This window comes from Herpailurus yagouaroundi, unplaced genomic scaffold (assembly GCF_014898765.1).
Source record: "Herpailurus yagouaroundi ecotype Mexico unplaced genomic scaffold, PumYag 163, whole genome shotgun sequence".
In the NCBI taxonomy this organism is placed as follows: Eukaryota; Metazoa; Chordata; class Mammalia; order Carnivora; family Felidae; genus Herpailurus; species Herpailurus yagouaroundi.
The window spans coordinates 42797154-42811251 of NW_024412404.1; the positions used below are offsets into that span (position 1 = coordinate 42797154).

Below are 14098 nucleotides of genomic sequence, written 5' to 3' on the forward strand. Positions count from 1 at the left end.
TGCATGGAGCCCGATGCAGGACTCTATCTCACAACCGTGAGATCATGACCTGAGCCAAAATCAAGAGTTGGCCACTAAACCAACTGAACCACCCAGGTGCCCCCTGGTAATTTTTTTTTCTGATTACATAAGTCCTTGCTGAAGAAAACTTAATACAGAAAAGTATGAAAATCATCCATTAACTCATAAGTTTTCTGGTAATTTCATAAAGTTACAAATGCCAGTAGTGGCTAAAAATTTTTTGTCTTTATGACCAAAATTAAGCCTAAATGAGTTAAATAGTAAAATATATCTTGAATATTTTTAGTTCATTCTTGAGCAAAAGCAATTCATGATATTTTACACATTCGTGGAAGACAAAAATTTTTATAATAATGAGGCTAAAATTAAATAATTTGCTATTAAAAAATGAAACTAAGGAGAAGCTCTACTTAAATTTCCTGATATGGGAGAAAAAGAAATCATTTTAATCAAATGAAACTATTTTTTAAATGATTGATTGTCTGTCTTGTTTCCCACCAGCATTTTTACATTTGAACAAGAGCAGGAAATGTCTTCATCCTTAATCGTTCAACTTCGGCCTGCAGTATTAAAATCTGTTCAGCTTGTTGTTTTGAAATATTTGTTAACTTTTGTTGATGCATCATGTTTTCATACTGTTCTTTGGCAATCTTTTCACAAGTCAGTTGAGACCCTATCCCCCCAAAAATGAAGAATAGAATTAGTTGGATTGTCATTTAAACTTTCAAATACAGAAACAGCACTCAGAATCAGTTAACCCTGTGGAAGAAATGCTGGCAGCTTGATAACCAGTGACCAGAATTCAGGAATAGTGATTACTTTTAAGGAAACCTACAGTTGATTAAAGAGAAACAATTCTTACCTATTGCATTACAGATGTCCTTTCTCTCTGAGACAGCCACCAGCTCTTCTCGTAAATTGCAGCTCAGAGTATAATTTGCTATATCTTTTTGATTGCTGTACCTTCCCAGCTTTTTTAGTAGTTTTTTGCAGTTTTCCACATTCTTTTTGTGGGTCTGAAATTTTTGTCCCCATGACACCCCATGAAAATAATTTTGAAAAAGAGTATTTTATAAAGACATTTTTAAAATTTAAATTCATTATCATCAAGATATCATCTTATCACCATATCCCTACTGCCTACATTATGCCTGCACATAGTAGTTAATTAAATTATTTGTTTAAAGATAGAAGGGTACTAATACCACATTCTAGAAAAAAATCTTGTATATTCTTGAAAATGAGAGATTAAAAAATCCCACATAGGGGCGCCTGGGTGGCGCAGTCAGTTAAGCGTCCGACTTCAGCCAGGTCACGATCTCGCAGTCCGTGAGTTCGAGCCCCGCGTCAGGCTCTGGGCTGATGGCGCAGAGCCTGGAGCCTGTTTCCGATTCTGTGTCTCCCTCTCTCTCTGCCCCTCCCCCCTTCATGCTCTGTCTCTCTCTGTCCCAAAAATAAATAAACATTGAAAAAAAATAATTAAAAAAAAAATCCCACATAGCCTTGAGCTGACTTTGTTTCCATCTTATATATGCTATACAATCAAAACTGAGCATTTGTTAAGCAGTTATGAAAAAAGTTATGCCAAGGAGAGACTATTAACACTTCTGTGAAATTGGAAATTCATATACACTCAGATATCTCCCAAGGGGTTATTTCTAGTATTAAAAGAAGTACTTCAGTCTACCATACTTGTTATGGTTATAAAGACACTATTCAGGGGCCTCTAATTATATCCTGAATGTCAGTAAAGGATCTGTTTTGATTTTATTTTATTAGGTTTTATTAGGTTATGTTTGAATTCATGATTTCGAACATTATTACTGTGTTCAAATGATTCACAACTATTGGGATTATAATGATCAATATCTTTCAGACCTACCTTATCTAAAACAGCAATGGTTTGCTCCATTATTCCAATCTGAATGGCAATCAGAGTCTCATAGTTTGGTTCATTTAGGTACTTGGAGAAGAAAAAAACCCCACAATATATGTAAGTATATTTTTCTCTATTCTTTCAATAGATAAATTTATAAAAAGTTCTTATTTTTGAAAGTTAATATTGTCATAAAAATTATCCAAGATTTATTTGACTTTTGTGCTATAATATTTACTTGTATTTAGCTATTGATATATTTACCTGTATGCTAATAATTACAGACACTAGAGTTTATTTTCTCATTCATTTATTCAACTCACCAAATATTTATTAAGTATCTCATTTGAGTCCTATATTAATATTGTTTCAGTTAAGGATACTAAGGGAGATACAAAGATGGATAACATGACCTTAGCCTTCAAGAAAAAGAGAACATGTAGATATGAGTAGGTTGCCAGAAAATAGATAAAGTGACTTGCAAATTCAAAGGCGGTTTGAGAAAGGATGTGGTTTTTCTGGACTGGGGAAATCCAGAAGCTTTATGGGCAGGTGGCATTTAAACTAGACCTTGAAAAATAAATTTGGGATGTGAAAAACCTGAGGAAAGATATTCGAGGTTAAAAAATCAGTAATGAGCAAAGGCACAGAGGTAAAATCCTAGAAAATATTAACTAGTCTGGTTTAAGAATACTAATGTATAAAAGGAACAGTGGGAATGAATTTGAAAAGTAGGGTTGAAGGATGTGGAACATTGACCCAAAGATTTCATAATTCATTTGCCAGGTAAGAAGTTGCAGTTTAAAATGTTTGAGCAGAGGGGCACCTGGGTGGCTCAGTCAGTTAAGCAACTGACTTCTGCTCAGGTCATGATCTCATGGTTCGTGAGTTCTAGCCCTGCATTGGGCTCTGTGCTGACAGCTCAGACCCTGGAGCCTGCTTTGGATTCTGTGTCTCCCCCTCTCTCTGCCCCTCCCCTGCTTGCACTCTGTCTCTCTCGCTCAGGAAATGAATAAACATTAAAAAATTTTTTTTTTAATTTTTTTTAGCATTTATTTATTTTTGAGACAGAGAGAGACAGAGCATGAACGGGGGAGGGTCAGAGAGAGGGAGACACAGAATCTGAAACAGGCTCCAGGCTCTGAGCCGTCAGCACAGAGCCCGACGCGGGGCTCGAACTCACGGGCTGCGAGATCATGACCTGAGCCGAAGTCGGCCACCCAACCGACTGAGCCACCCAGGCGCCCCCAAAATTTTTTTTAAATGTTTGAGGAGAGTAGTAATGTTATTGGAGGTAAACAGCAGTATTAATCTGACAGCAGCATACAGTAGAGATTAAATAAGAGAAATCCCCAAGGTCAAGAGACCAGTTAGGAGGTTATTATACAATAGTGTAAATCATGAAAAAGGAAAACTGAGCAAGTGCAAAGGCAGTAGGGATAGGGAATGAAGGAATAAAGAGATAAACTAGGCCAGACTTGGAAGACGGGGGAGAGGGGAATCACACATGACTACAACTGCAAGCCTGAGTAAGTGGTTGAAAATAACAGAAATAAGCATATTAATTAAAGAGTTGCTGTTGGGAGGTGGGAAGGCAGAAATAGAACTCAGGGAGTTCAGGAACAGAGAACTTGGATCGGACTGAAATTAGAAAAATTGAGACCATCAAAGGAGAGAGCATGGAAGGAAACCAAGCTAAAAGCATCATCTTAAATAGCTATATTTAAGAGAAGCAAAAGAGAAGTCAGCAAAAGAAGCAGAGCAGCCTGACATGTTGGAAGAAAAAAACAGTAGGAAGTAGAGATGAAAAAAGCCAAAGGAATGGGCAATAAAGATTGTCAAATGCTACAGACAGCTGAGGGATGGTGATGACTGGGGAAAAGAACACTGGGTTTGATAATTAGGAAACACTTGGAAGAAAAAGAATTCATACACATCATGAAAAACTAGTGGATTAGAATATGTTTGATATTACAGAGACTTCCTATTGAATACTGTTTGAATGAATGAATACATTAATGAATGAACATAAAATTACTAGTGGGGCAAGGAGAGCTTACCTTTTGACGATCTCTGGAAAAAAATAGCATCTGAATATCCCAAGCCTTCTGATTTAGATCTTCCATTTCCATCTCCATTTTCTTATGTTCCCACTCAATCTGAAATATTCCTTTGTGGACATCTTTACTTTCCATCATGCTAGCAACTTTCTTTTGTCCTTGAGCCTTGGGGGGAAAAAAAAGTACATTCTGATTTTCATAGGACTCCGCAGACAGAATACAGAATATCTGAAGCTGAATGCTATTCTTAGAAAACACTTGGACCATAGAGATAATTCTATCTTCTTTTTTTTTTTATTTTTTTTTCAACGTTTATTTATTTTTGCGACAGAGAGAGACAGAGCATGAACGGGGGAGGGGCAGAGAGAGAGGGAGACACAGAATCGGAAACAGGCTCCAGGCTCTGAGCCATCAGCCCAGAGCCCGACGCGGGGCTCGAACTCACGGACCGTGAGATCGTGACCTGGCTGAAGTTGGACGCTTAACCGACTGCGCCACCCAGGCGCCCCAATTCTATCTTCTTTTAAAAATGTAGCAGATATTTAAAAATACTTCTTGGGCAAAATCTGATCACTAAAAAGCTTTATAGGTACTACACAGAAAGGATTATAAAATATACTTGAATAGCATAGCCAGTTTACTTTATATGTTAAAATTAGGCAGGAGCTCTTTCTGTTATCACCAATCTACCGGTCTGTATGCACTGGCACCCCTACTCTCCGCCCTGCTTCTCGACACTATAGATAAAAGACTGCAGTTTAGGGGCACCTGGGTGGCTCAGTCTGTTAAGCGTCCGACTTTGGCTAGGTCATGATCTCTTGGTTTGTGAGTTTGAGCCCCGCGTCGGGCTCTGTGCTGACAGCTCAGAGCCTGGAGCCTGCTTCGGACTCTGTGTCTCCCTCTCTCTCTGCCCCTCCCCTGCTCATGCTCTGTCTCTGTCTCAAAAATAAATAAAAAACATTAAAAAAATTAAAAAAAAGATTGTAGTTTAATGCAGCTAGGGACAACAATATCCAGTTGGTAGCTAGTGGAAAAGCAAATGAAATGAGATGAAATAAAATACAATTGGATGAGCTAAATATTTTTAAATACCTAGATATTTTGCCCTTCACTTCAAATTGCCTACATTGAAGTTCAGGAATATTTTCATGAAGTTGTTCTTCCAGATTGCTAATAGTGAAACTATTATGTCTCTTAAATTAATTTGTACAAGAGCTCCATCAGTTAACATTTTATATTTTTCCTCTCTTCTTCAAAAACTTAGCTTTATAAAGTTCATAGCACTATATTATACTATACTACCTGCTCCTCTTTTTAAAAATTATTTTCATCTTCTAATCACTACTTGGCCTCTCAATTCCTTGAATTTCTCACTATCAATGATTTTTTCTCCATCTCACTCAGCCACCCAACTCCCATGATCATACCCTTCATCTTGTCATAACAGCTCCAAAATATTAAGTTCAGGAATTTCTCCAGAGCAGTGTTTGTCAAATTTTGGAAATATTGCCCCACCAGGGGAAATTAAATTACGTTTGGAGAAATTTTGACGGACACAACTGGAGGGAGGTGTTGCTACTGGAATCTAGAGGGTAGATGCCGGGATGCCACTAAACTTTGTGCAATACACAGGACATCTCTCCATAACAAATAATCATCCAGCCCAAAATATCAGTAGTGCCAAGGTTGAGAAACACTGCTGTGGAGCTACCACATGTCCTCTCTACTCTCCTTTGATCAATTTTTTTCTAAGATTTGTTTATAGTCACTGTCTCTACAACCTCATTTCATATTATTTTTTCAACCATGGCCAATTGAGCCCCTGCCCCAAACTTCCACTGAGACTGCTCTTGTCAAGTAATTGACATAGTGCACAAGTCCCTTGTCCTTGGAGACATTTTTTCATGGTTTTCAGGTTTCCTCTTTATTTAAAAAAATTTTTTTAATCTTTATTTTTGAGAGAGAGAGAGAGAGAGAGATACCAAGTGCAAGTGGGGGATAAGCAGACAGAGAGGGAGACACAGAATCCGAAGGAGGCTCCAGGCTCTGAGCTGTCAGCACAGAGCCCAACGCGGGGCTCAAACTCACGAACTGCGAGACCGTGACCTGAGCAGAAGCTGGACATTGAGCCACCCAGGCACCCCTCAGGTTTCCTCTTTATTGGCAGCTCCTTCTCAGTTTCATTACATGATTCCTTCTCTGCTAGATCTATCAAAGTTAGACTTGGGGCACTGGCCCAAACTCTATATTCTATCTACCCATTCCTAAGTATTCTCAAGCACTCTCATGCCTTAAACTATCCATTTGTAAATGTCTATAGGTAATAATCCATATATAGTTACCTGTATGTGATCTATATGTAGAACACCCCTAAATTTATATCTCAGCCCTTAATTCTGTCCAGTAATATTTCCACTGGAACGTTTTATGTGCATCTCAAATTTAGCAAAGGCCAAAACTCTTTGTTTTATGTCCCAGGCAAAACTATATGCTTCCTGTTTTTTCTCATGTCAGTTAATCACACCATCATCTACTCAGTTGCTCAAAAGCCAATGTTTTAGGATTTATTCTTGATTCTTCTCTTTACCATTTGCATTGAATCCATCAGCAATTTTGATAATGATTTTTGCGCCTACACTAACAACAAAATATGAAGGAGAATACTCTGAGAAAACAAAGCTGAGGGAGTCTATCATTACTAGACCTGCTGTACCAGAAGTGCTAAAGGGAGTCCTTCAACCTGAAATGAGAAGGCACTACACAGTAACTCAAAGCCATAAGAATAAAAAACAAAAACCAAAAAAAACTAAATTAAAAATGTAACTACAAAGGTAGATATAAAAGTATTATTGTATTTTGGTTTGTGTATACTCTTTTTTTTCCTCTATGATTTAAAAGAAAAATGCACAGAGAAAAGAAAGAAAAATGCACAAAACTATAAATCTGTAACAGACACTTAATGCATAAAGATATAATTTATGACAATAAGAACATAAAGGAGGAGGGACAGACCTGTATAGGAGCAGAATTTTGTAGTTCTGTATATTTATTGAAACTAAGTTGGTGTTAATTTGGTTTGTTATAAAACTAAGATGTTGATTATAATCCCTATGGTAACCACTAAGAGAAAAACTAAAATGTATACAGAAAAGTAAAAGACAAGAGGATCAAATGGTATTCTGCAAAAAGTCAACTGTATACAAAAGAAGGCAATAATGGAGGGATTGAGGAACCAGAAAATATGATAGAAAACAAATAACAAAATAGTAAAGTCCTTTTTATTTTACCAGAAATTATTTTTATTTTTTTAATGTTTATTTATTTTTGAGAGAAAGAGAGAGAGAACATGCCCATAAGCTGGGGAGAAAGAGAGGGAGACACAGAATCTGAAGCAGGCTCCAGGCTCTGAGCTGGAGCTCAACAGGGAGCTCAAACCCATGAACCATGAGATCATGACCTGAGCCAAAGTCAGTCAACTGATTGGGCCACCTAGGTGCCTCACTAGCAATTGTTTTTTAAATGTAAATGGATTAACTTAATAATTAAAAGTCAGAGATAGGCACAATGAATTTAAAAAAATGATCCAATGATATTCTATCCAGAAGAGATTCACTTCAGATTCAGTGACACAAATATCTTGAAAGTGAAATGATGTAAAGGTATCATCTGTGCAAACTGTAATCAAAAGATAGCTGGGGTGGCTATCCTAACATCAGACAAACACATTACTTGCTGATAACAGGCCAATCCCTCAAGAAGATACAGCAATTATAAACACATATGCTCGAAACACAGAGCCCCAAGATATATGAAACAAAAATCAATAGAATTGAAGGAGAAATAGTTCCATGATAGTAATAGGAGATTTCACCATCCTACTTTCAGTAATGGATAGAACAAGTATACAGATGATCAATAAGGAAAGAGAGGATTTGAACAACACTATAAACTAATTAGACCTAAGAGACAAATACAGAACACACTACTCAATAACAGCAGAATACACATTCTTTGCAAGTGCAAATGGAACACTCTCAAATGTAGACCATATGTTAGGCCATAAAATGAATCCTAACAAATTTTAAAAGATTGAAATCATACAAAACATCTGTTCTGACTACAAGGGAATTAAACTAGAAATCAATAACAGAAGGAAAACTGGAATATTCACAAATATGGATTCACAAATATGGAATATTCACATATTTGTGAATATTAAATAACACATTATTAAATAATAGGTCAAAGAAGAAATCACAAGATATATTAGAAAATACTCTGAAATAGGGTGCCTGGGTGGCTCAGTTGGTTGAATGCCTGACTCTTTATTTCAGCTCAGGTCATGATCCCAGGGTCATGGGACTGAGCCCCCCATGTTGGGCTGCGTGCTGAGCACGGAGCCTGGTTAAGATTCTCTCTCTTCTCCTTCTGCCCCTCTCCCTGACTCACACACTCGCTTTCTCTCTTTCTAAAATAAACAAAAATAATTTTAAAAAATTAAAAAAAGAAAATATTGTGAAATAAACTAAAGTGAAAACACAACATACCAAAACGTATGAGATGCATCAAAAACAGTGCTCAGAGGGAAATTTATAGCTGTAAGCACCTATGTTAAAAAAGGAAAATTATCAAAGAAAAAAAAAGAATCATCTCAAATCAGTAATCTAAGAAAAAGAACACCAAAATCAACTCAACCCCAGAAGAAAGAAGGAAATTGGAAGATTAGAACAGAAAGAAATGAAATATAAAATAGGAGAAAAGAAAGAATAAATGAAACCAAAATCTTTGAGGTCAAAATTGACAAACCTTTTAGTTAGAATAAGAAAAAAGATAAAAGACTCTATTTGCTAAAATCAGAAATGAAATCAAAGACATTACTACTAACCTTATAGAATATAGTAAGAGAATACTATGAACAATTGAATGCCAACAAATTAGATAAACCTGGATGAAATAGAAAACAATTCTAGAAACACACAAACTACAAAAACTGACTCAAGAAGTAACAGAAAATCTGAATAAACCTATAGTAAGTAAAGACTGAATCAGAATAAAAGACCTCCCAACGAAATAAAAAGCCCAGGACCAGAAAGCTTCACTGGTGAATTCTACCAAATATTCAAAGAAGAATTAATACCAATCCTTCTCAAACTCTTTAAAAAAATAGAAAAGGAGGGAATACTTCCAAACTCATTTTACAAGATCAGCATTACCCTGATATCAAAGCCAGACAAGGACACCACAAGAAAAGAAAATTACAGGCCCATAATCTTTTTATTTTTTTATGTTTATTTACTTATTTTGAGAGAGAAGGAGAACGCAAGTAGGGGAGGGGAAGAGAGAGGGGGGAGAGAGAGAATCCCAAGCTGGCTCTGTACTGTCAGATGTGCAGACTGATCCCACAAACCATGAGATCATGACCTGAGCTGAAAGCAAGAGCTGGACACTTAACTGGCTGAGCCACCCAAGCACCCCACAGAGCCATAGCCTTGATGAAAAGAGATACAGAAGTCCTCAACAAAATATTAGCAAACTGTATTGTTCAACAGTGCGTTAAAAGGATCTTACACACATACACACACTCTTAGACATATGTTCAAACTGCTGAAAATCAAGATAAAGAGAATATCTCAAAGGCAGACATATTACATTAAGAGGAGCAAAGATCTAAAAATATATAGTAGGCACCTTGTCAGAAACTGTGTAAGCCAAAAGAAAATGAACACCTTTAAAGAGAAAAGGAGAGGAAAAAGAGAGAGAAAAAACCTGCCAATCCAGTGAACCTAGCAAACTATCTTTCAACAATGAAGGTGAATCGAAGACAATTTCAGACAAAGAAAAACTTAGAGAATTCATTACAGGCAGATTTGCAATTCAATTCAGTTAAAAGTTCTTTAAGCAGAAGACATATGGTATAAGGCAGAAACTTTAATCCATACAAAGAAAGATCTCTTGAAATAGTGAAAATAAAAGGAAATATGAAATGCTTTTCTCTTGTTTTTCATCACTCTAAAAGAAAATTATCTAAAGCAAAAATAGTAACAGTGTATTGTCGGTTTAGGGTATTTGGAAAAGTAAAATGCATGGAAACATTAGCACACAATTCCCAAATAGCACAAATTCCCCAAATATTTGGAAATTAAATAGCATTTCTAAGTAGCCCATGAGTCAAACATGGAAGTTAATGGGAAATTAGAAAATATTTTAAATGGAAAGAAAATGAAAACACAAAATATCAGAATTTGCAGAATGCAGCTAAAACAGTGCTTAGGGAGAAATTTATGACATTAAATGTTTATATTAGAAAATAAGCAAGGTCTAAAATCAATGATCTAATCTTATCTAAAATTATCATTACATGAGTAAATTGAGCCTAACAAAATGGTAGCATATTAGAATGAGCATTTAACCTTGTAGTTTTAAACTTCTTATACTTTAGAATCATCTGGGAAGCTTTTAAAAAATACCCATGCTTAGGGGGTGGGCCTGGACGCATTTGTAAAGTTCTTTAGATGATTCTAATGTATAGCCAGAGTTTGGAATCAATGATTTAACAGAATGAAAATGATTTATCATGGAAATGGGAGAATAATGAGAAAATTTTTGGTACAGCAGGCTAATATGTTGGCTTTCTTCTTAAAAAAATGATAATTACCCGAATCACACAATTCAAGTCTTCAATTATGCTCTTGTTGATGAGAATTGCATCAGGATACTCCAGCAATAACTGGAAATTTTCCAGCTCTACTTGTCCTTGTTTAAGGAGAATTTGGATTGTCAAATTCAACTGGAATCTCACCTTCTCTTCCTGTAATCTACATTGAAAAGACTTCAAAGTAAGCAGTTGAAATATACTTATATTTCAAATTTCATCTATTATCTGAGAATATAAAATTCAAACTTAGTTTTCAACTTAAATTTCAACCTTAAGCTAAAGAAAAACCTGCTGGAGATTAATGCAGAAAATCTTTTCCCAATGATGAGCTTTCTTGGAGGTCTCTATGATGCCTCTTACTGATACGGAATTACACTTGGGCTGCTCAAAGAATGGCATGGACAGAAATACATTCATAAAGTTATACTTTATGATTAAGAAAAGATTAACATTATTTTGGAAGAAAATTGAGATGCTCCCAAATAACAAATCTATTAAAGTTCTGAATTTGTGTATTGACTTCTGATATTTTATTAACGATATTTAATCTGTATGCTACTTATATCTATTTCTGGCTAATTCACATTTCTCCTAATAGCCTGGATCTGAAAATGATGTATAATGATGAATTGGGGAACATCAAAGAAGAATTTATCAAAATGTTTGTAAATTCGGATAAAGTGAAGTAAGGACTTAAAACAGTATCCTAATCACTTAGCAAAAGAGAACAAACTTTCCTAAAGAAAAATATATTAGCTGGTTAGTTGTTTACATGGAAATTTCTTGGATATCTGCCTAATTTTCAACATAGTTTGCTTGTGTGGCTTGAGCCCCAAAGTGCTTATTAGCAGAAACAAGTTCTTTGCATTTTTATGTGGAAGGAGCAGATTAAAAAATAATAAGATTTTCCCCAAACTTGCCTACTTCTAATAAGAGCAATGGAACGTGTAGGTAAGTTCTATTCTGAAGTAAGGTCTTTTGTAACAAAATGCACTTTTTTAAGAAGTTATAAAGCCCAGCAAGATAGACCAGTCTGTGCCAGTTGTAAACCAGTGAGTAGGCTTTCTTCCCCCATGATAACACAATCTAACTTAGCCTTAGCTTAGGTTTTGTGTAAATGAACATGAACGAAAGGTTCAAATTACACAATGCGTTCATGGAACACTTTTTCAATTTCCTGTTGCAACTTCTCATCCTCCTCAGTTCTCCGCCGGAGGAAAGCGACCATTTCCATTAAGCCAGCTGCTTTCTGCTTTACCTGAAGGAACCAAACCACAAACATCTCAGTACATATGCAGCTCTAGGGATAAAAGCAAACAAATTTTAAAGAACTTTGGAAAACATACATGTTTTAACTTAGCTACAAAACCTTAATAAGCCCATTTTTCTAGGAGATTAACAAAAATTTAAATTCCCACCATTATGTAAGATACCTAAAACTTAACATGGTACATCCATGAATAATTTGAAAAGTATCCAATTTTGCCTCTCACTGAAAATCAAATACTCAAGCAACCACAACTTTCCTTATATCTTATTTTCAAATTCATTCTCGTCATCTCAGACAAAAATATAAAATCATAGATTCTTTAGTAAAAATATGCCAGTCTGATGCTTGTGGCACGGAATTTAGGTATTTTGAGGTGGGGGGGCAGAGGGTGGTTAAGAAACAATAAGAGTAAGAATTCTTCTCTCAAACATACCCTCAAATTGTTACCTTTGCCACATTAAAAAAATATTCTAGTAAAACTATAAAGTAGGTTCTAGTGAAATATAATTCTCATCTTTGCAAAATGGGATGAGGACAACTCAAGACCAGGGATAGAGAGGAGAAGGGAAGTTGTGTCCACAATGGGGCTCTTCAAGGGAAACACAATGTGAGCCACACATGTGAGCCACGTACATAATTTTTAATTTTGTAGTAGCCACATTATAAGAAGTGAAATGAAACTGGTGAAATTAATTTTGCTAATTTTTTTATTTAAAACAATATATCCAAAACATTACCATTTCAACCTGTAATGAATATAAAACATACAGACATTTTCCATTCCTTTTTCATAAGTAAGACTGCTAAATCTCTGTATATTTTCTACTTACAGCATGTCTCAATTAGGACTGGCCACATTATTTCAAGTAAACAATAACCCCATGTGGCTAGTGACCACCACTTTGGACAGTGTGGGCCTACAATACAGGCCTATACTTAGCCCTTAATACCACTAAGGTTAATATTTTATCTCATTATTATTACTAACATTACTAACTACTATCCTAGTGGGAAAACCTAAATAATTAGCATTTCTGGAAGCAAAGATCACTATAAACTACATTTATTAGCACACTGAAACGAAATGAAGTGAAAATGGAATAAAATGTTATTATATACTTTCTGTTCATTTTCCACTTTCGCTCGTCTGGTTTGGCAGAAATGATCCCAGACCAAGGGGTCCAAGCCTTCTGGCATGTTACTAATATTGTCCAAGTCATCCATGGCTTTCATTAATTGGGCAAAGGCATCCTTATTCAGTTTCCCAGATTCTGGTCGCTCTCCAAAAGGCACAATACTGGCAGTATCTGAGTGTATTTTCTGTTTCTGAATCCTGGTATTACCAATAAAAACCCATCAACCTTTCACATTCTCACACAAAAGAAATCAATGTTAAATTATATACAATGCTTAGCATCAATATGACATTGCAAGACACTTTATTTTGACATTTGGAGGCTGGTGGACTATTCCACCAAATAGAAGGAGGCTGGTGGACTATTCCAAAAAGAAAAGCACCTACTTTGGTCTTCTTGCATACTCCCTGGACACCTAGACATGACCTTGGCTGGACTAATGATGTTCCTAACTATCGTCAGCATTGGCAGCTTTACCTGCCCTGAAGAAGTCTAGCCCAAGAGGAGTGTGGATATTCCCTGGTTATGTCCCACATATTCTCTAGCTTGGGATTTTTCAGATATAAACTCAACTGAAGAAGCACCTTTTAAAATCTACCTGAATAGATTAGTTTTGTTTCCCTGGGCTGTAGCTAGGAAGGAAAGAAGGATACAAAGATTTGTACCAGCCACTCACCATCAAGATGCTGTACAATATGCTGTGAAGTTACTATTGTTATCTTCTTTCTCTATCTAGAATGAGGAAAGTCTGAGAGAAGCTGTTGGTCTAAGACCACAGGTCTGATAGATGGTAGAATTAGGATTTAAAGCTAATTCTGTCTGACACTAAAGCTTATGCTTTTTCCACTGCTGCCTCCCAATATGTAGGAAGTCTTCCTTCTTTTTTCACAAGACTTACTATGACTGACTCCTTTGAAAATAAGGAAACCAAGATATGAGGCATGTGCTAGGTTGAATTCCCCGGGGTTGTATATAACCCGTCAAGGGTGAGAGAATGAGTCTGTACCTCAGACACAATGAGCCTATACCTTTGTAACAAATTCCATGGTTTCTAGCTTACATTTGAAAATTATGGAAATC

At 36.0% G+C, this 14098-nt stretch overlaps 1 protein-coding gene across 3 annotated transcripts in view; it reads right to left on the reverse strand.

Moving 5' to 3' along the window:
- Positions 1 to 227: 227 nt before the first annotated feature.
- The window catches only part of CFAP43 (cilia and flagella associated protein 43), a 128702-nt gene continuing 114831 nt past the window's right edge, over positions 228 to 14098 (reverse strand). For all 3 annotated transcript variants that reach the window (XM_040486358.1, XM_040486359.1, XM_040486357.1), the window contains 7 exons: positions 13002 to 13215; positions 11758 to 11870; positions 10613 to 10772; positions 3958 to 4122; positions 1904 to 1984; positions 884 to 1037; positions 228 to 694 (listed from right to left, as the gene is read on the reverse strand). In XM_040486358.1, the coding sequence (XP_040342292.1) occupies positions 528 to 694; positions 884 to 1037; positions 1904 to 1984; positions 3958 to 4122; positions 10613 to 10772; positions 11758 to 11870; positions 13002 to 13215 (1054 nt within the window). In that variant the 3' untranslated portion in view covers positions 228 to 527. The remainder of the gene's footprint in view (positions 695 to 883; positions 1038 to 1903; positions 1985 to 3957; positions 4123 to 10612; positions 10773 to 11757; positions 11871 to 13001; positions 13216 to 14098) is intronic.